Here is a 22004-nt window from a genome sequence, read left to right on the forward strand (position 1 = left end):
TTCTGAAGTTGCTGCAATGAATTAATTGCAATATTTACATGCACTCTTATCTGACTTAAAATCACATCATGCCTCTGAAGTACAAGTGAAAGTCTTTTGAATATACTCAGATGATCATACAAGAAGTGAATTGTGATGACAAATTTGAAGTCCTTGACCTTCTTTAGAAGACCTTTACCCGCGATTCCTTCTTCGCCTTTCCTTTCAGAAATACTCTCTAAATGCACCACTAGGCATTCCCAGTCTTTGACAACTGCATGCAAAGCATTTAATTTGCTTGCTACCCATCTAACTTGATATTTAGATATTTCACATTCCAGTAACTCCGAAATTTTCTTCAGTTTGCGAAGTCGTTTCGGCAAATGTCGATAAAACTTGTATAGTTTCCCGAGTGTAGAATCAATTTCATCAATGATTTTAAGATTCACATTTTTCAGTGAGTGAAGAACGGTGAGTTGGAGTTGATGTGCAACACAATGAACGTTTACCAAGTTCTCAAGTTCTTCAGATTTTTTTTTTACCAAACCATTACGAACACCAATCATACATGGTGTTCCATCAGTTCCTATACTGATTAGTTTTGTACCTGTGAAGAGTTCTCCAAGCCCTAACTGAAGCAATTCTGTTTCCAGAGCTTCCATATAGCCATCACTTGTTGCATCCTCCAATGTCACAACAGAAAGAAATGTCTCCTTCACCTTATTTTCTTTTAAAAAACGAACGTAAAGTACAAGCTCCTCATCATCAGATTTATCTGTTGATCCATCCAGTAAGATACTGACATATGAACTTTCCTTAATTTCACATACCAAATCTTCACGAAGATCTGAGGCAATGTATAAAATAAATTCTCTACATTGTATCACTCAAATCAGTGTAGGGTCTGTTATTTTTTGCAATATGATAAGATGCCATGAACAATGCGTTCATATGCTGTAACATATTAGCATCCATTTTCTTTACGCACTCAGCTAAAGGTCCACATTCGGGATTTTTCTTGAAACTCTCAGCGTCCTGACACTTCAAGTGAGGATAGGATTTTTCGCGTTTTTAAAAGTTTCCAGTTTAAACCGTCCTGAAAATCCGGATACAACTTTAGAATTTTGGTCGGCAATACTAGGAAATTTACTGCACAATTCACTCTTCGCAATTCCTTCTTCATAGTGCAGCCACGGCAGTAATTTACACCACGATTTCTGAAATTTCCGTTTGCCTGACTGATATTTCGACGTATTTTCAATGTTTGACTTATCATTGTTTTGAACACCATAAATTTCACTCTGGTCATTGTCGTCCTGAACACTATAATTGGCACTTCCATCAAGTGTTTTCTCACATTCACTCGCTTCTGTACCACATTGTGTAACATTTACGGGCCTACTTACGAAGAAATCTGAAAGAGTACACTGTTTTTTACTCCCATCAGTCAATTTGTGCGGCTTTGTTCGTTTCATCTTGCCAATTTTCTGAAGTATAACACAGAAACGTAAAGCACGTAGCAGACTACAATAAATCACCAGAGTTAAACGGTTTACGAGTTCGCGGGCTTCGATGTCTGATGCAACGCTGCCAATTTTCCACCACCGCACAGGAATGAAAACAACCGTATTATTTTCTAAAGTGCAAACCGTTCAATACAAAAATGCTTTAATTAAATTAAAAGTGAGAATAATGTTCAGCAAAAATACAAGAATTGATAAACCGTCATTTCGCATGTCTTAAATGCAAAGGATGAATTCCACGGGAATTTATCAGCACTGCTTTGGCGGTAATAGTTTAGGAACGGCTAGATTGGCTATTCTAGTCACTTTTGTTCTAGCGCCTGACATTCAGGAGCCGTCATCAGCTAAAATCGCGCATAATCGTCGTCGCAAGATATTCACACACCCTCCATTTGCTTGACCTTTTTGAAACTAAGGTTTTTTACTCTCCTCGAGCTCAGAGTATTAAGGAATATTGTGAACATAATTATAGGCTCACGCTCACAATGCTACTGCGTGCCCAGTTTATTATCAGTTCTAATGCTACTTCGTATACATGCATCATTTCTAACATCCTAAACAGAAAATAAGTGGCTAATATTATTAGAAAAGGCATACATCTACTCACAAATATTCACATTATCATATCTTTATGGTGGAAGCCCACATAATATTGTAGATGCAGAAGTTACATGTAAATATCACTGCTTCACTTGAATGTTTCATCTTAAAATGGCGATTCAATTTTCTATAATTAAAGCATGTACAACACATGTTGAGCACACCAAGTTAATACACAAGCTTCATGAATAACTTCACTCAAGAATTCTCAAAAATGAAATAAAGTCCTCGTTTTAACAAACTTCATCTGACTACCGCAAGCTACAGATTGAGAAAAAGCATATTTTTGCGCGGGATCTTCGGGAAAGCATACCCTACAAGAAAGGAAAGAAAGTCTAGTCTGTCTACAATTAAAGGATGTACCGGTAGAACATACTGGGCACACAAAGTTATTCATGACTCTTTTATAATTCAATAATACAGATTCTCAAATAATCAAAAGTGAGCAGAACTAGTGACGACACGATGCGCTTGGCTCTATGAGCCGAGTAACAACGAATATAGCTGAGACGGCTCCTGAGTGTCAGTCGCTATACGGAAGTCGGCTAGTCTCGGGAACGAAGGCGGTAATGTGATGTTCGTGGAATAATTTAACGCAGTAGTTTTCTGCATTTCTCCATACGTCCACATGAAAGGCTACTTGTATGACGGGTTACAGCGATGTCTCTCACGATCGCGGGGTAGCTCTCGTGCAGAACTGAAACGCCAAGTTCCAAAGTACGAAGCGCCAATTACAGAATTTCAAGACTGCCAAAAGCAGTGAAAATGTTTATTGCAGATATTAGAATATATAAGCTACAGTAAACACGAGAAACACCATAAGTTACGACTTGGTACTTTACAACGTACATGTAAGGGAACTCCTGATCTCTGAAAATAAATTTTCAAAACCGAATTTCAAAATTCAGGCGCCAGACAAAAAATTTCGTGCGCCATGGCGACTGGGCGCCCGGTATTTTTCGACCCCCGGTCATCTCCGATTGTATTTTCATATTAGGCGTAGTCTTCACGAGTATGATGGCAATAGTATTGCGTTGATATTGAGTTGGTGGTACCAGGATGAATAGTCTTCGTAAAAAAATGTGCCAGGGTATGTTTAAAAATTAAACGAGAATTCGCTGAGCATGACGTGTATAAGATAGAGGTTTTGTAATAGGATCATCGAATAATATGAATGATTAATGTTGTGTGGTTTGATGAGAAATAATTCATTGGGGTTACGCATTTAATGGAATAATGCAATTTCAGAAGTCCCGGTGGTGTTTTGTTTGAAGTAGAGATTGGTTTCATCATGCATGTTAATTTAATGGTAATAATGAGTAACGAGAGCCTCCGTGGCTCAGGCGGCAGCCTCTCACCGCTGGATACCGTGGTTCAAATCCCGGTCACTCCATGCGAGACTGGTGCTGGACAAAGCGCAGGCGGGACAGGTTTTTCTCCGGGTACTCCGGTTTTCCCTGTCAGCAACACTCTCCATTCTCATTTCATAGCATCTATCAGTCATTAATAAATCACTCTGGGAGTGGCGACCCCATCGTACTAATAGCCTATACCTACTTCATTCATTCCATCCCTGACCCGGTCAATGACTGGAAAACAGGTTGTAAGTTTTCAATGAGTAACGACTACTTAGGCATGAGTACGATGTTGGTGATAAAGTTTTCGAGGTGTATTGAAGATGCTTGTATGATGATGATCGTCAATGATACCTTAATTTGAGATACAATATAGGTAATTGCACACAAATATCAAAGGATGACTTAAGATCTTCCCTATTTAATAACACCATGCAGATGTGAGCCATGTCACAGAAGAAATGTGTAAACGTTATTTGTGAGTAGTGTGTAGATTGATCTTCCTGCTAGCTAATATTCATCTGATAGATTATAAAGTTGGTGCTTAGAGTCGAAAGTAGATTTTTCAGGTGTCTTTTACACAGGATACCAGAGGCTGCATAGTCATCGAAGATCTTGAATCATTATTGTTGGTAATGATTGTATTTTCAGGGATTTGTTATTTAGGTGCAGCTGCTGGCAGAGTTCAGAGGAGGTTGATTTCATTTTTATTGCGCAACCTTGGATCATAACGTTGTCCTATATTTCCTTGATCACTTATGGACACGAGTGATAGCGGTACGAACAGGTTATTGGTGCGTTCAAATTGCTTAGCTAGAATTTTGATGAATTAAATGATGATTTTAAGATAACAGCATACTGAGACACACATTTTGGGGCCAGAGAATATGAGTGACAAGAGAACAAGATTTCGTTAATTTTATTTATTAACCAGAAGACAGATTAAGTGAATGATGGACTTACATTTTGAATTAAGCCTTCAGCAATGTGAATGTTAGTTTTCCTTTTTTGATTTGTTGGATTTTGAAGATTGTTATTGCGGCCAACATGCATGATTGTGATAAGAATTTGATGATGTAAAAAGCATAACTAACAAAAGTCAGGGATTAGGATTGTTTTTTATTAATCTGACTTCCAATTACTACTAACATCCATTTGTGTTGCTTCTCTAATTAATATTGTAGTTGATATTCCAAATATGATAGTTTTTAAACAGAACATCTTTCCATGAAACAAATTATTCTCGAATTTCTCATCGATAGTATAAGTTAATATCATAGTGGTTTAGGTTAATTAATTAGTACATAAGCATCTGCATACGTCAGTCAGATCTTAAGGAAATAAACGGTACGACATTGTGACCATGCTAGACGAACATTCATGTCTCTTGGGTGGAATCTTTTGCATCTCCGCGTGACACCAGCCAGGGCAAAACATTTTCAACTAGAACTCAGAAGTTAGAGATGCGTGAAAGGTCAAAATACAAAACTGTTTATAGTTCAGTTATGAGTTTCGACTTGACATTTGAGCGCTGCCTTTTGGCGGAGGGTAAGTGAATCAATCAACAGCCAATCATAGCCAGCCAATCGCTCCGATAGAGCGCGTTAAATTCCAGTTCCGGTTAGCAGTGGTGTCAATCTGTTGTTTACTGTAACCACGTGCTATCAGCTGTGTGTTGTATTGTGCTCAGTTCTTTTGGCGGTCTTTGTGCTAGGTTGTTCTTCATTTATATTTCGTAGTGTAGAGTTTATAAATGTATTGTTCAGTATTTTTTAATAGTATAGCCCATTATATTGTAGTGAATAGTGTGTAACAATGTACAACAGTGACCTAGTTTATATAGTAGCTTAGTTTAATATTTCGTTCGGTAGTTATATAATAGGTTAATTTTAGGCCCGTATGTGAATTTCATATTCTGTCACGTCGACGCCTACGTCTAAGGATGAAGCTCCCAAGAGAAGAAAGCCTTTCAGGCGCGGTACTGCACTAAGGAGCCAGGTCCGGGAAATTGTTTGCAATTGCCATTTTAACGTCACAGAACTGATTTGGGCACAAGTGAAGGATTATGTAGCTGAGAATAACCAACCCTTCACAGTTTCGGAAGTTGAAAGACATTTTCGAAGCCGTAGGCCGCATTAGTGCGGAGGACTGGAGCAACGTTGTGAGGCACATGAAATCTGAGATGATTAAAGCTTGGGAGAAAGAAAGTTGAAGATTTTATAATCTCTTTAGGGTCAGGTGAGAGTGAAACCTCTACAGGCGATGACAATGCCGATAGCAACTCAGAAATGAGTAGTGTATTCCCTTTGTAGGATTATTTCCTTCCTTACGGGAAATTGAATCTAACAGCAACGTGAGCTCTTCTACATGGTGAGTAGAAATGTAATTTAATTTTCTCACGTTTTATCTTTTCGAACACTGATATATGTTTATATTGTAGTCTTATCCTAAATGTGTTTTGTATTGTTGTTCATCTTACATGAATTATGTATGTTGTTACAAAGAATAATTGATTATGGACATATTCCAATATATACATTTCCGTTCGTGTTGTGTATCATAAATCAGCTGTTTGTATCCGTAGCACTTTGGCATCATATTCTGACTTCCGGTTAACTGTCAAGTCAAAACTCAAAAACGAAACTATAAATGTGCTAATATCACTTTTTGCATAAAGTATACATTGGAACAACTATTGAGCATGCTGATTTAAAGATGCTGGAGGTTCCTTTTTCTATTTTTAAAACCATGCCAACCTAACCATTAAGTAAAATTTTGACCTATTTTTGAAGTTTAAAAGTAAGGATAAAGGGCGTGTTATAGGCAAGTACAGTAATAGCATATAGCATCAAGTGGTCTTGCTATGTCTGTTCTCAACTCATCCAAGAAAGCCAAGGCTGTGTCAGTGTAAACTCTCTTGTATGATTCATTATTTATCCTGTCCCTACACAGCTAATATACAGCAAATCCTCTTTGTAAGATCATTACCAAACACAATGCTTTCCTCAATATTGGTAATACCGTACATCTGAGCAGCTAGTGAAGCAAACAGTCTGTATTCCTACAGCTCAAGTTCTCTGCAAGGATACTACATGCAACAACTTTTTATAGCATTAAGTTAGCAACTCACACTTCTTTCTTCATACAATCCTCTGCTTCCATTGCAGCTCGTTCCCAAGTAGCCTTCATGCTTCGTTTTGGAGAAAAATAGTTCTCCTGCTCCCTCTTGTTGATCTGAAACCAAATAAGTGTTAATGCATCATAACGAAGTAAATCACAAAGAAACACACACACTGTCTAGGGTTGGGCACTATGTCAAAGTTTCGGCACACTGTGCCGGTGCATAGTTATGCTCCGCTGTTCCGGAACAAGGAGCGTCAGTTGTTCCGAAACATTTTCAAGCGAGACTAACACAGTGATTCGCTGTCCCGTGAGAAGGGCCACTAAGCACTGCCTTTCACCTACTAGCCGACTGTCGATACCGGCAGTGTGCCGCCATGTGCTGGAGTGTTCAATATTCCATCGTATCCTCTTTGTTCTGTGAATTTTCATTGAAGGCTGGTAATATGTACCATACGAAAGACTGTAAGCTTTATATAATATTGCACCGGAGTCCTGTTTACGACTTTTTACTAGAATAAAACCGGATAAAGTGACATGCAATTTATATTAAATTATGTCCGCAGTGATCTTCAACCGGCACAATGATGAGACACTTGAAAACTTAAACTTCCTACAAATTTTTTTTTTTCCCCCCCGTGTTCTGCGTGTACAGGCCTGGTTTTATTTTTATCTCCCATTCCGCTTGTATATAGTGTTTAATTTTTATCTTCGTGTTTTGCTTGTATGGGTTATTTTTTTCTGTTCATGTACCGCTTGTACATTGTGTACGTAAATAGAGTACTGACGAAGGTTTCTTCAACTGTGCGAGTATATTTTTAATTGGTGAAAATAACATTGCGACTTTTGTAAACACATCTACTACCGGTGTAATTGTGACAGGTGTATTTCAGAATGAAAACATTCTTATCACAAGAACATCATTTAGACATGATTTTTTGGGAGCCAATTTCAGAGTTCCGACTGCTTTCTCACGTGCTGTGAAGTTTTATCCTGGCCCTAATTACGCACAATAAAGGCTGATGCATTCATTTGGTGAAAATATCCTTGGATTAGTTACTTTTAAACACCTGTACTGCCACTGTAACCGTGTTATGTGCATTTCATATTGACCGAAAAAATCTTCGCCTAATAACAGCCTTTAAATGATGATATTGGGCACGAATTTCAGTGTTCCGACTGTTCCTGCACATCACAAGTAACAACTCTCATTGTTCCGTATTGAACATGACGCTAGGCATAGAATCTCAATGATAATATAATAAAAACACCTATTCAATACTTTCCACTTTTAATGTGGTTTGAATCTACGTGAAGTGATCATTTCTTAAGACTAACATGACAGGAATAAAAATATGATCAAAACTAAAATGGATCTTTTTCCTCTAACATCTGAGAAAAGGGGATTTTGATACCAGGGCTTATTTGACTCACATATTGCATTTTCAGTTCTTGACATAACTAATGTTGAAATGTGTTGTCAAACACTAGTGGAGATTTAAAACGGATTGTTATATACAGACTGGTCAAGAACGTTGTTCTGAATGAAACTGTAAGAGTCTTGACTTTGGGTCTTATGTAACGACAAGGAATTGTAAAGAATGCAATATTAGGCTGTTTCTTAGTTTTAGGCTGCTGCTTGATTGAGAAGGAGCATCCTAGATACTTTGTACAGTCTTGTATGAATATCATTCCCATTGATGTGTTGCTTGATCTTTGGGAGGGATCTTAAAATTATCTGTAATAAAGAAAAAAAAGTAATTTTAATTAACAATTTAAAGCATGTGTTGTGACAAAATGTAATTAACACCTAACTGTAAAATGACTTACTTGTTCAATTCATACTAGGTGGACCTGTCTGTTCCGGCAGCGCCTATCTTATTAACATTTCCACTCCTGGTGTTGTATTGGTGTGATAATGGAGGGGCGGGGCATGGAGGGAGAGTGGGGGTAGACTTGTCTATGAGCTTATGTGCTATTGCTGGAGGGGAGTTTCTAGAAGCGATATGGGCGGGCTTAATATTTGGCATGGTGGACGAAGCACTTGAGTGTGGAGACTTAAATAATTGAGGGATTTTGTTTTGATTTCAATTCACGATATTAATTCATTTGTACAAAGGATTTTTAATTTCATTGACATTGTTAAGATTTTGATTTTTATCATAGGTCTGGCCCAAAAAGATTTGTAGATTTTCCAGTTCGTTCATTAATTTCCCTTTACCTATGCTTTTGATGATGGTAAGATCTTTCTCTATGGATGTAGTAAAGTTATGGCCCATTTCTTTCATATGTTGGCCCATCGCTGAGTACTCTGTGTGTTTTTGAGCAAATATCTTGTGTGAAAGCTCCGTCCAGTTTGACCGATATAAGAAAAATCACATTGTGTACATGTTAGTGTTTATATACGGCAGACCTTGAATAATGGTTGCCATTGTAATTGACCTTGTTGTGGTTAAAAAATGTGTTCTAATTGGTGTTGACTGTCCTGAAGGCTATATTAATATTGTGCTTCTTCGAAGTATTCGCAATCTGATGGACGGATGGGTTATTATATGTAAATGTGGCGAAACTAGTATTTTTTTAGGTTTGTCCGGGACGAGATTAGTGGACAATTAAATTTTGATTTTATTAATTAAACGGTTTACCATAACAATTTTAAACCCGGTGCGTTGAGCCAGATTCCTTATGTATTTAAGGTCAATTTTTAAACTATTGGGAGAAGTAGGAATTTTAAAGGCTCTATAAATTAAATTATAGAAAGAGGGTTGTTTTTGGGACTTGGGGTGTAGGGATGAATTCATAATAGTTAAGGGAGAGTTTTACCACATTTACATATAATAACCCAGCCGTCCATCAGATTTCAAATAGGCTACTTTGAAGAAACACAATATTAATATAGCCAGGTCAGTTACAATAGCAACCATTATTCAAGGTCTGGCGTATATAAGCTAACATGTACACAATGTGATTTTTCTTATATCGGTCAAACTGGACAGAGCTTTCACATAAGATATTTGGAACATTAAAACACTCAAAACCACAACAAGTACTCAGCGATGAGCCAACATATGAAAGAAACGGCCATAACTTTACTACATCCATAGAGAAAGATCTTTACCATCATCAAAAGCATAGGTAAAGGGAAATTAATGAACGAAATGGAAAATCTACAAATCTTTTTGGGCCAGACCTATGATAAAAATCAAAATCTTAACAATGTCAATGAAATTAAAAATCCTTTGTACAAATTAATTAATATCGTGAATTGAAATCATAACAAAATCCCTCAATTATTTAAGTCTCCACACTCAAACGCTTTGTCCACCATGCCAAATGTTAAGCCCCCCCATATCGCTTCTAGAAACTCCCCTCCAGCAATAGCACATATGCCCGTAGACCAGTCTACCCCCACTCTCCCTCCATGCCCCACCCCTCAATTACCACACCAATACAACACCAGGAGTAGAAATGTTAATAAGATAGGCGCTGCCGGAACAGACAGGTGCACCTGGTATGATTTTAACAAGTAAGTCATTTTACAGTTAGGTGGTGTTAGTTTATTACATTTTGTCATAACACGTGCTCTAAATAGTTAAATAAAATTACTTTTTTACTTCATTACAGATAATCTTAAGGTCCCTCCCAACACATCAACGGGAATGATATTCATACAAGACTGTATCAAGTATCTAGGATGCTCCTTATCAATCAAGCAGCAGCCTAAAACCAAGAAACAGCCTAATACAGTAGAACCTCGATTATACGTTCCCGGAAACTATGTTTTCCCGTATTATTCGTTCAAATTACGTGGTCCGCAAGGATCCGAATTAAATCACGTTGTAAAAATCCCCTATTATCCATTCCTCGAAGAAACGATTTCCTGGATCAACTGTCCAGAAATTTCAGTCCTATTAACGCTAAATCCTCGATCACGCGTGTTCCAAGAAACTGTATCTCACGAGAGGACAGCTAAGGCATACTTGCGGATCTTGGTGTTAACGCCTCGTCATTGGAGTACTGGTAATTTGAGGAAGTACTGTACTGGAAAAGCAATCGCGGCGAACTTGCATAAGGGACCATCTTAACATTGCATTCCGGGTGTTGTTTAGAGAATCCGTGGAAATCATAAAGCAGAGAATGTCCACAACAAGTGGAAGGAAACAGCGTGCATTTCTTCGACAGCTCTACTTGAATTACAAGTAACTCTTCTCATTTTGGTTCCGTATTGAATTTGACTTATATCTCAAATATTATCATAATATTTATAGGTCCACCTGCTCAATACAATACATGTATTGTCCACCTGTTTAATACAATACATGGTTTTCGGCATTCCCCTCGGGGCACTGTATAGTCACTGGGCTTTCAGGCAGGAATCAAAACTGCTCCTTCTTAGGTAACACAAATTTACAGTAGTATTCTGATATTATCGTACACGATTATGTTATCGAGACCAGAACAGATGTTGCACCTTACATACATAAAGTCATGGGAGGTTTTGAGATTGCCTATTACTGTTTTCGTCCTAATATTAGAGTGGGAATTTCATGTTTTTGTGTTAAAATGTTGTGAAAACCGGAGGCGTTTTATTTGCGCACATTAGATTTAAAGCTTTGTATCATTTCGCACTCGTAACGTACAGCGAGCGCGCTTTCCAGATGAGCTTAAGGTCGCGAATAATCTTAATTTCGGAGGTGTTAATTATATTTCTTCTCTTTCCAATTTGATTATGAGTAGGGGCGGGAAGAATTGATTTAATGCATCTGGAAACTTGAAGGTCGATACTTACATTCGAAACCATATTCTCAAGTTCAACATAACCTTGAAAAGCTGATTTAGGCCCAATTTACGTGGTACAAGATTTCCATAAACTGACTACGAACAGTATACCGGTGACCAACTTACAATGAAAGATAAGAAAAGAGGATTTCTCCATCATGTTGGGCACGTTTGTATCTAATGTGCTTTATTTTATAAATCAGAGTTGGAGAATTAAAAACTACTTGAGGTTGATTGTTGTTTGGTTTGCTGTTACGGGTACCGTATTAGATTTTTCGAAGAGTTTGATCTGGCTGATCAAAGTTGCTGAACCGAAAGAAGTTTTCAGAAGAAACTGACAAAATTTCCCTGGTAAAACAGAATGTAAAGTTTCGAGATATTTAACTCGCGTACCGGTAATTAATGTTTGAAGCCGGCCTCGCGGTCAAAATTGCCTGCCTCTCACCCGGAGGACCTGGGTTCGATTATCGGGTAGGTCAGGCATTTTTTCCTCAATATGAGGGCTGGTTCCAGGTGTACCCATTCTACGATTACTTTTAACTGAGGAGCTACTGAATGGTGACCCCAGCCTAGAGAGCCAGGAATAACGGCTGAAAGGATTTGTCACACTGACCATGCGTCACCTCGCAATCTGCAGGCCTTCAGACCGAGGGTGGTCGCTTGGTAGGCGGAAGACCCCTTGGGGCCCTAGTTTGGTTTGGTTTAGGGGTGTTTGTAAGATTATAAGTATACATATTTCATTTATGTGATGTTTAGCCAAATTGTTGATAGTTCATTCATTCCCGGATTTTCCGTTTTCCCTTGTTGTATGGTTTCTTTCTGTGGTCACTCCAAAAACGAGAATCGAAGTTACACTGTACACATATTTCACTTTTGTGATGTTTAGCCAAATTGTTGATGGTTCATTCACTCCCGGATTTCCCATTTTCTTGTGTTGTACGTTTTATTTTTTTCAGTGGTCCCTCCAAAAATGGAGAATCGAGGTTCAACTGTATTGCACTCTTTACAATTCCTTGTCATTACGTAAGACCCGAAGTCAAGACTCTTACAGTTTCATTAAAAACAACGTTCTTGACCAGTCTACATATAACAATCAGTTTTAAATTTCGAGTGTTTGACAACATATCAACATTAGTTACGTCAAGAACTGAAAATGAAATATGTAGGTCAAATAAGCCCCAGTATCAAAATCCTCTTTTCTCAAGACTTATGTTAGAGGAAAAAGATCCATCTTAGTTTTGATCATATATTTATTCCTGGCAGGTTAGTCTTCTTAAGAAATTTATAATTCATGAAGATTCAAACCACATTAAAAGTGGAAAGTATTGAATAGGTGGTTTTACTATATTATCCTTGAGATTCTATGTTCCTTCACGTTCTGTGCAGCTTTACGCTGGCCGTAACTACACACGGCACATTCCTGCTGAAGCGGAGCATGTCATGTTGCCTCACGAAGTTCTCTCTACTACGCAGTTACAATCCTGTGTCCCGTGTGCCAGCACACTGTACCAAAACACTCCACCTCAAGCTCCTACTGTTCCGGAACAACTGACTGTTCCGGTCTGCCTAAAAAAACAAAAAAAACACACATGACTTAAAAATGGAAGTGACAGATAAGGATAAAAAATTTAGTATCTGCCAAGCTGCAGTAGTATAACCAATATGGCACAACAGCCCCAAAGGGCCACGTCCTACCTAGCGACTGCTACTCAGCCTGGAGGCCTGCAGATTATGAAATTGTGTGAATTGTTTGTGGTCAGCATGACGACTCCTCTTGGCCATTATTCTTGGCTTTCTAGACCAGAGCCGCCACCTCACATTCAGATAGCTCCTCACTTCCATTCAGATCCAGGCCAGGATTCGAACCCGGGCTCTCTGGATAGGAGGCAGTCACATACCCCTACCCCACAGTGCTGGCCTTGTTGTAGTACAGCTACTATACCAGATCAAGGACGGAGAACGCAGGCGCAGACACACACCCAAGACAGCGAGAAGTAAAGACGGAAATCTATCGTCATTTTCCAATTATATAAAGTTATAAGTTTCTCATCAGAAGAGATCAAGGCTGTTATGAGAACCATATATTGTGTATACTTTCATCAATTGGATGGTTATGCATCACTTGACCAAGTGCCAAAAGCAGATTTTGAGATACTGGCACAAACGCAAAATCCTTTGTATTAATTCATATTTCCTGTTAAATGTGAGGTATTATACACCAAAATGAATATAAAAACATAAATGTTGTTAATGTATTCAATTTGGGGATATTTGAAGTATATCATCGTAATCTGAGATAGTGTTGCTTGGTCACTCGATGCTTTATTGCGGTTACATTCGTTTTTGTTTTGCATCACTTCACCAACAAATAAAATTATCATGTAGTGATCAATTTGACTTTTAAAAATTCAGTGCAGCATAAAATGTGGTACTTGTTAACTAATTTTATTGCTTATTTAAGTATAGGCAGACATGCCAACTTTCAAAAGTGAAAAATCGGAGAAATTTTGCAGCGAATTGCTACATATTACGACATCACTGATGGCAGAACATGTACAAATTCATTATAATTCAATACATTAATAATTCTATTCGCCCATATATATTTTTTTCATCATTTACATGTGAATACTAAATACTGGACATACCTGAACTGTAGAAACATGTGAATTCTCATCCCTCAACATGGTGATCACATTACGACTAACTGATGTTCAACACACCAGTAGCTGACTTAGCCCTCTTCAGAAACTCTGAACTAAATTTTTGCTCAAAGCACTTTCCTTGCTGAACTGATTTCAAGGTTAAAAGTTTCTCCAAAGTTTGTTCAGACAGCAAGGATCTGAACTGTGTTTTTGTCTTTGTAACTCTGCTAAAAATCCTTTCACATTCTGCATTGCTATATGGAATTGATAAAATAGCAAGCATCACCTTAGAGAGTGTATCATATTTAAGTACTCCATCAGCTGATTTCATCTGACCTATCAATGCCCACTGAGCATCAATTCTTCCTTTTGCCAGGTCTGTTTCGAGCTGAAAGTTACAGAACTGGGAGTGCAGAATATCGGTTTCTTTATCCAAAGGTTCTGTTTCACTAGTCAAAATGTTCGAACACTTGTTAATGAAAAATCTAAGGCTAGAAAATGATGCCTTACTTAACAAATATTAAGGCACAATACAAGCACTTCTACAGGTAAAACAACTATGGTATGCTACTTCTGACGTTAGGTTACTCCAAAGAGAATGTTACTCGCTTGACTCGCAAAGAGAATGACTGTATTATAGACCAAAGAGCAGCACATGACAGGCCACCGTGCCCCGTACTGCCATCTGGTATCATTAGTACTACTATCGACCAGCCAAACTCAGCCATATATCGACAGAACGAGGAAATCCACGGGAGTTTAAAATTATACGAAAATTACGGATATTGCTCTGAAAATCGGGAGATCGGACCCGGCGATCGGGAGGTCGGGAGGAACAGTGAAAAATCGGGAGTCTCCCACTCAAATCAGGAGACTTGGCACGTCTGTACAGGATTAAATTATATGTAACAGCATACAACATGACACAGAAAAAACATGCATTTTAGAATATACAGTAGTATAGATATTACACTGCTAGATCATAGTATTAAGGCATCATAAACACACAGTTTCTCCAAGTGTAATATAATGCAGGATATTAAGAATTTTCGAGTTCAAAATCTACATATCCACATTAAAACCCGTCTATATCATCGTCTATTCCATGATCACTAAACAAGCGCTTATAGAAAGGCTTAACATCATTGGGAATTAGCTCCATGAGAGAGCGCAGGTCATTAAGTTTCACTTCTGAGACTGGTTTTCCGTTGGGCCATAACAGTGAGCAGGCCAAGTAGAGCTGATCCATTTTCATTCTGAAGCCGCGACCAAGTGTAGATTACTTAATGTTCACTTGAACGGTGCGTTCTGCATCAACGTGCATTTTTAAGAAAATGCTAAAAAGTTTATCTTCCTTCAGGTCTATTTCTCTTGCATGCAACCAGTTTACCTTCTCACCGTTTGTGCCTACTTCCTGTTTACAATGTGCTTCTCCAGATGAACTGTACTATGTAAATCCGGTCCGGTCATTCTGTCCACAACAAGCAGGTTCTTCTTTCGGCACATCTTCATTACATTTGTGTAGTCTTCGGTGGTATAGAGGCGCTGCTGCAATTTGGAAGCACGTTCTACATCTCCAAAGTCGCTGTTGTTAGGTAGGAAGCTATGGCCTGGAAATAAAAATATTTGTGTAATCTTTTCAATGGTAGGGTGTTGTTCCAAAACTGTTTTCAGAAGTAGAACAATCTTTATATTATGATTCTGGGCTCCGCAAGAATCTGACCACAATAGGACTTCTTTGGCATTGTGCATGTTTTCCACGAGATGCTTGTACAAGCAGGATCCACCCTCCTGTGCCCCTCGTCCTGCTTTTCCTTCCAACCAGACATAACAGTGACGTTTATTATCTTTCCCAATATGAATCCCTAAGTTATATAACCACAACTGGTGCTTGTAAAAAAATGACATTTGTGGGAATAGAGGACAATGGCAGTGTTTTTTTCAAGGTCGAAATGAAAAGTTTCCAGTTTTTCATCCAACTTCGATTTTTCCATATCGGAGGATTTTTGGTTCTGGGTATATGCCGCAGGGAAGAAAACTTGTGCAGGGATCTTCTACGCGGGAAGCTGCATTTAGCATCACACGACCAAGAGACTGCACGCTTGTCGTGTGGTCATTTGATGCGTAATTCAGACTCAGAAATGGCGGTTGGTCACTTGATGCAAAACTTCCAATTTAATGATTGAGAGGTTGGCGTTTGATCAAAATTCATTTTCCGCGACATCATACTGAGAATAAAAGTCCAAACAATAACCTGTGTAAAGTTTACACCTTTAGCTGGCAGATGGTGCAATAATATAAAAAAAAGTCCATTTTGGCGCTTGGTCAATTGATGCATAACACCATCCAATTTGTACCTAAGTATAAATTAATGCAACTGATTATGTCTGCAAATCAAACAAAACATGAACCACGAATGATTTTATAAAATTGCCAAAGGCAAATAAAGAGATCGATTAGATGGTTAAATAATTATATGATTCTTAGACAAACTGAAGGTCGCTGAATTTGGGAGCATCTTCCAGGATGAAGCAATCATTTACTGGTACCTACTAATCTAAAACACTCTTTCACCACCATCTCCTGGGAATCATAGAAGAATATCAAACTGAGAGTCCAGGATATCTCAGGAATCAAATACTTCAAAGCTCATTTAAAATTTCTGTACCCTTAGCTGTTTTACTTTGCTTTGTAAAACAAATCAAAATTAGCAGCTGCTAAACTTATGTACACATTCATTATCCTCATTCAGCAAACGATAGTTTGGCAGTTTTCGACCGACTGATGAAAACACAGGAAATTCTGAGCATTACAGGAAAATTTAAAAAAACCTTTCATCTATACATAAATTAATAGTCAAACACTGTAAAGTTACTAATGCTATTTCCTTTACGTCCCACTAACTACTTTTACTGTTTTCGGAGACGCCGAGGTGCCGGAATTTAGTCCCGCAGGAGTTCTTTTACGTGCCAGTAAATATACCGACACGAGGCTGACTTATTTGAGCACCTTCAAATACCACCGGACTGAGCCAGGATCGAACCTGCCAAGTTGGAGTCAGAAGGCCGGCGCCTTAACCGTCTGAGCCACTCAGCCCGGCGTGCTTCTTCAATGATCCATACTGGAAACAAATGAACATCTCAACATTTTCCAATAAACATCACTTTGTTTACACTAGTTTCAGCTGAGCTGAGTTCTAGAAGATTAATCTATTGCTGATATTTTAGTGTTTCACCTGGTCTTCTGTGAGGTGCAGTTTTTGAATTGGAGGAAAGCCGAGAGCTTGCACAGTACATGCAATTGTGATAAGTGTATTTAAAATCTTTACTTCTCTTGAATTTCATGCTTGCTTCATATATATTGTACGAGGAGCCATTAATGGCCTGAAACATTATTTTAAAATGTCAATTAGCTGCAACGACACAGCCTAGAATGCAAGGGACTGCAACGGCATGGCTCAGGCAGCCAAAAAGCGAACTGTCTACGTCAGAACTTCCACGTTGGAGGTTGACGTAATGAGCATGTGAACAATGCATGATAGCTCTAGAACATACGAGAAGTATTCCTACCAACTTTTTATCCTGTGGAGACATCAAATAATGACCTAAACCATCTTGTAGCTCGTGATTTAAACGTCAACATGTGTGAATTTCACTAAAATCGGCCCATGGAGTTAAAGGTTATTCCATAGTAAAAAAATGCAATTTTATAAGAAGGGGAGGAAAGCTCATAGAGCTACCCAGTATAAAAGAGCAGCCATTCGCCCAGGTAAGACAGTTCTCAACTCACAGCAGTCGCGTAAGCATGCTGCAGAAGGCGGATATACACGCCGAGAATTGAACTTGGTTATTGTGTGGCGGAACTATGATTCCAATAAACAGTCTCAGGCTTAGATAATTTTCAAGACTTGGTAAATCCCACCATTCTTTAAAGTATTTAACAGTGATGTGAAAATAATTTACTTTACATCTTTGACTTTTAAACTCTAGTGAACCTGACTGTTTGAAACTTGTAATATTCTTCGAGGCAGAATAACTTATTTTCTTCGAGACAGACTAACTTAAAACATTCACAGCTGATGAATGTGTGCTAGTTAATGACATTATTCTCGCGAGTATTTAGTTTACGGAAACAAAAAACCTCATAATAGTCCTTTAAAATACACGTCTAATGACAATTTTGAACTATCAGCATATTTGATCTTTCGTCGCGAGTGCGTGAAGTTGTACTTCATTCTACTCTACCACAATCAATATTTGTAAACTTTCATGAGATTTAACATTTCGTCATTTTGAATAGACTGATCTCCGTGGAACATTACTTGTAAATATTCACGAGATATAACATTTCGTCATTCAGAATGAGCCCTCTCTTACACTTAACCACATTATGAGGCTTGATAACGAATACAAACTTAATATTCAAACTCAACACACTGTATATAATATAGTAATATTAATATAGACTAAAACTATGAGTGTTTTTCAGACTCTTTTTAAAATTCCACAAAACTAACTTTTCATTGGTGGAATATTATAATCAGTGACTCCTGATAGCAGTTCAACAAACAATTTACTAACTCTTACCCGTATTCTAACAGTATTATCACAATGTTCAAACTTCATTCCGTAAAGAAATAAGACTGAACTTGGTACAAAATGAATTATTTTGAGATATTTTGTGAAGTATCAAGTGTTAAACATTTAAAGAAACTCTAGAAGACACTAACAATTTCAAGAGTTAGATTATTAGAAAGACTTTAGGAAAAATTTAAATATTCCGAGCGAAAGAAATTTGATTTGAATTAAATAATTTTCATTAGTTTTAACAACAAGTTCAAGAAAGAACTTTTAAGAACTTTTGAAGGAAAAATTATACTTTGAAAGAAACTTTATTTTGGAATGACAAACATTCGTTATAATTGATTTGATAGTAACTTCAAGACTAAATTGAATCCGTTTATTAAAAACAAAATTCTCTCTGATCAAGTAAATAATAGGGAAAAGTCAAGTTACAATCAAGGAAATGAATTAATTTTATCTTAAAAAATCAACTATTATTTTGATCGTGTATACCTCTCTCAGTACCTGCTTCATAAGCACCCTTCACCCCTTTGTTGACTGTCATGCCCTTATTCTCCGTCTTTTCCTGGTACAGAGAGGGTATTCTCCTTGGGTAGTTTTAATAAGGCCTATTTCGTTATTGATTTTACTAATATCATACTTGAAAGATTCACTAAGTTTTTCCTGAATTTGGGCCATTTTAATCTGAGCATGTGATATGTGCCTGTGTGATTACTGGAATTCCGATCCGAGTTCCTTCAATTCCGAAGCGAACAATTGAACTGAAAGATGAACTGTTCTAATGTCTCAATCTACAGACTATTACCTGGGACCTTGATTGGAGCCACGAAAAGTAAGAGTATAGTTGGCGTCGAACGTTTAAGGGTCTCGATTGGAACCATGCCAAGTAAATGTATAGTTGGCACACGAACGTGATTAGGCCTCGATTTTGAGCAACAAGTAAAGTGTGAACGTGTTTAGGTAGTAAGTGGAATAACATTATTAACTATGAACACAAAATAACTTCAACTTAGAAAGATGTTGTTCCAAAACTAAAGCACAAAACATACATTTTAGTACCTCATATTATTATAGCTTCCTAGAACTTTAAAACACACTTCCTTATGAACATGGATAACTTAATCACTGCCATTGAATATTAATCACCACAATTCCCAAGACAGATAGGGTGAACACTCAGATGACTAAACCCATCGCACATATAAATACCATAACCGATCAATCCAATGCTAAGCTGGAAGGATTAAATACCAAAATGGATCAATCTAGTGCATCCACCAATGCTAAGATGAAAGAATTAAATAACACCAGTGCTAAAGCAGACAAATTAAATATCCAAGTCTGTAATACCTATGAGTTTAGGTTTGCCAAAGCCCAATCCGCGTTAGAGAGGAAGTTTGCTGAAGCATACAGAACCATTAAAATTAGGCTCAATGAATCAAGTGCCAATTTAGAGCAAAGATTAAAGGAAGCAGGTGCACGAATAGAGAAGATTTTTTCTGACTCCAGTGCTAAAGTAGAAGCCAAACTCAAATGAAAACTCAATTTGTCGAATATTGTCAAATTCTCAAGGAAGAAATTAAGGCACAGGTAATAGAGTCTGTAGATCGAGACATAAGAACAGTTCTTCCATCAGTTCAATCGTTCGCTTCCGAATTAAAGGAACTCTGATCAGAATTCCAAGAATCACACAGGCACATATCGCAAGCTCAGATTAAAATGGTCCAAATTCAGAAAAAATTTAGTGAATCTTTTAAGTATGATATTAGTAAAATCAATAAAGAAATAGGCCTTATTAAAACTACTAAAGGATAATTTTTGATAAGCATTTCACCGGACATTTGGAGAACATACCTGTACAAATCGCAGCCTTTTGCAAAGACATTATAGATCTCAAAACGGATTTACAAGCTGAAATCAAAACCTTCAACACTATTTCAGTCTAAAGAAGAAAGTCTATCTGAAGAGGTGACGCACATTAAGAAAAGCGATATCACCTTCATCAAGCCCTATTACTTCAAGGGACTTCTCAAATACAACTACTCTTATTAAGATTCAAGACGACAAATCAACTAAATTCTCCAGATGAGATGAATATGCAGCCCGGGAATTTTTACATAATGTTGAAGACTATTTTCAGAACAAAATAGGTCAAGATAGACAACTCTGCACAATCTGCAAGTTACTGGAAGGTAGAGCTCTCTTGTGGTTCATCGCATTTAACTCATTGCGGACCGTGGACGGCGTAAGACGTTCAAGCTTGCTCCTATGCTGCGGGCCGTGGACGGCGTAAGACGTTTAATATTCCGCGCGAAGCAATGCTGTTTACATTCGTCATCTGTGCATTCTTACACCTTAGTCAGCGTTACTGGTTGTAGCAGGAAGTTGGTTGACCTTGTTGAGATAACCCTCGCGTTGAGTGGGCTCATGTTTATCTCAGCAGTTTTAGCTGAAAAATCTCATAACTTCCTCGCGCGTCAAGTCGGTACTTGTGATTCCAATGCAGTGCGTGTCGTCCTTACCGAGTGTAGTATAATGGCTTATAATACAAAGTTTCTTATGGAAGATTAAATAGATATTGTTCACAATGATTATTCTGGTGATGAACTTATTCCTGAAATAGACTCAGATAGTGAAAGTGAGAGTGACGAGGAAATTGCGATTCCCGAATCCGGTAGGCCTATAGAGAAAAGTGAAGTGCCTGATACATATCATCCTAGTTATTGTCCACCCGTTCCACCATTTACAGAGAATTCAGGTATAAACATTCAAATAGAAAATAAGCAGGATATTTTGAGTTACGTGAGTATTTTCATGAATGACGAATTTTATCGGTATGTGTGTGAGCAGACCAATCTGTACGCGAGTCAAGTGAGAAGTGCGGCGCCCCGGCCTCTCACAAAGAATTCGATCATGCAATCGTGGAAACCGATTAGTCCAAAATCCTGATATAAAAATGTACTGGACCGAAGACCCTGTTATTCATACTACGATATTTTCTAAAACAATGTTCCGAATACGCTTCCTTCATATTCTTTCATTTCTTCACTTCGATGACAGTAATCATTATGCCGAAAATACGGATAGGCCGTATAACTTTAGACGTATTTTGAAACCTGTCACACCAGATATCACGCCTTAAATATTTACTACAGGTAAGCACAAAGTATCATTTTTCTAACATTTATAGTTTAGGAGCAATTGTAAATTGTATTAAGTGATGCACGTCAAGAGGGCCGGGCATGAAAATGGCCGGTCCAGGCATTCAAGTGTCCCGCTCAGAAGCAGGTACTGAACGTGTTAAGATTAGTTTTAATACATATAAGATTTTAAGAAAGTTCTTCTAAAGAGTTTTGGGGATACGGAAACCCAACATCTTGTAAAAATGCAATTATACTCTAGAAAGTCTACTTCACTCAA

The 22004-nt window shown here is 37.8% G+C and overlaps 1 protein-coding gene across 2 annotated transcripts in view; it reads right to left on the minus strand.

Annotated features, from left to right (window-relative positions):
* The window catches only part of LOC136864668 (histone-lysine N-methyltransferase NSD2), a 216267-nt gene that overhangs the window by 105765 nt on the left and 88498 nt on the right, over nt 1-22004 (minus strand). For both annotated transcript variants that reach the window (XM_067141967.2, XM_067141966.2), the window contains exon 4: nt 6588-6691. In XM_067141967.2, the coding sequence (XP_066998068.1) occupies nt 6588-6691 (104 nt within the window). The remainder of the gene's footprint in view (nt 1-6587; nt 6692-22004) is intronic.

Source organism: Anabrus simplex, chromosome 2 (assembly GCF_040414725.1).
Source record: "Anabrus simplex isolate iqAnaSimp1 chromosome 2, ASM4041472v1, whole genome shotgun sequence".
Classification (NCBI taxonomy): Eukaryota; Metazoa; Arthropoda; class Insecta; order Orthoptera; family Tettigoniidae; genus Anabrus; species Anabrus simplex.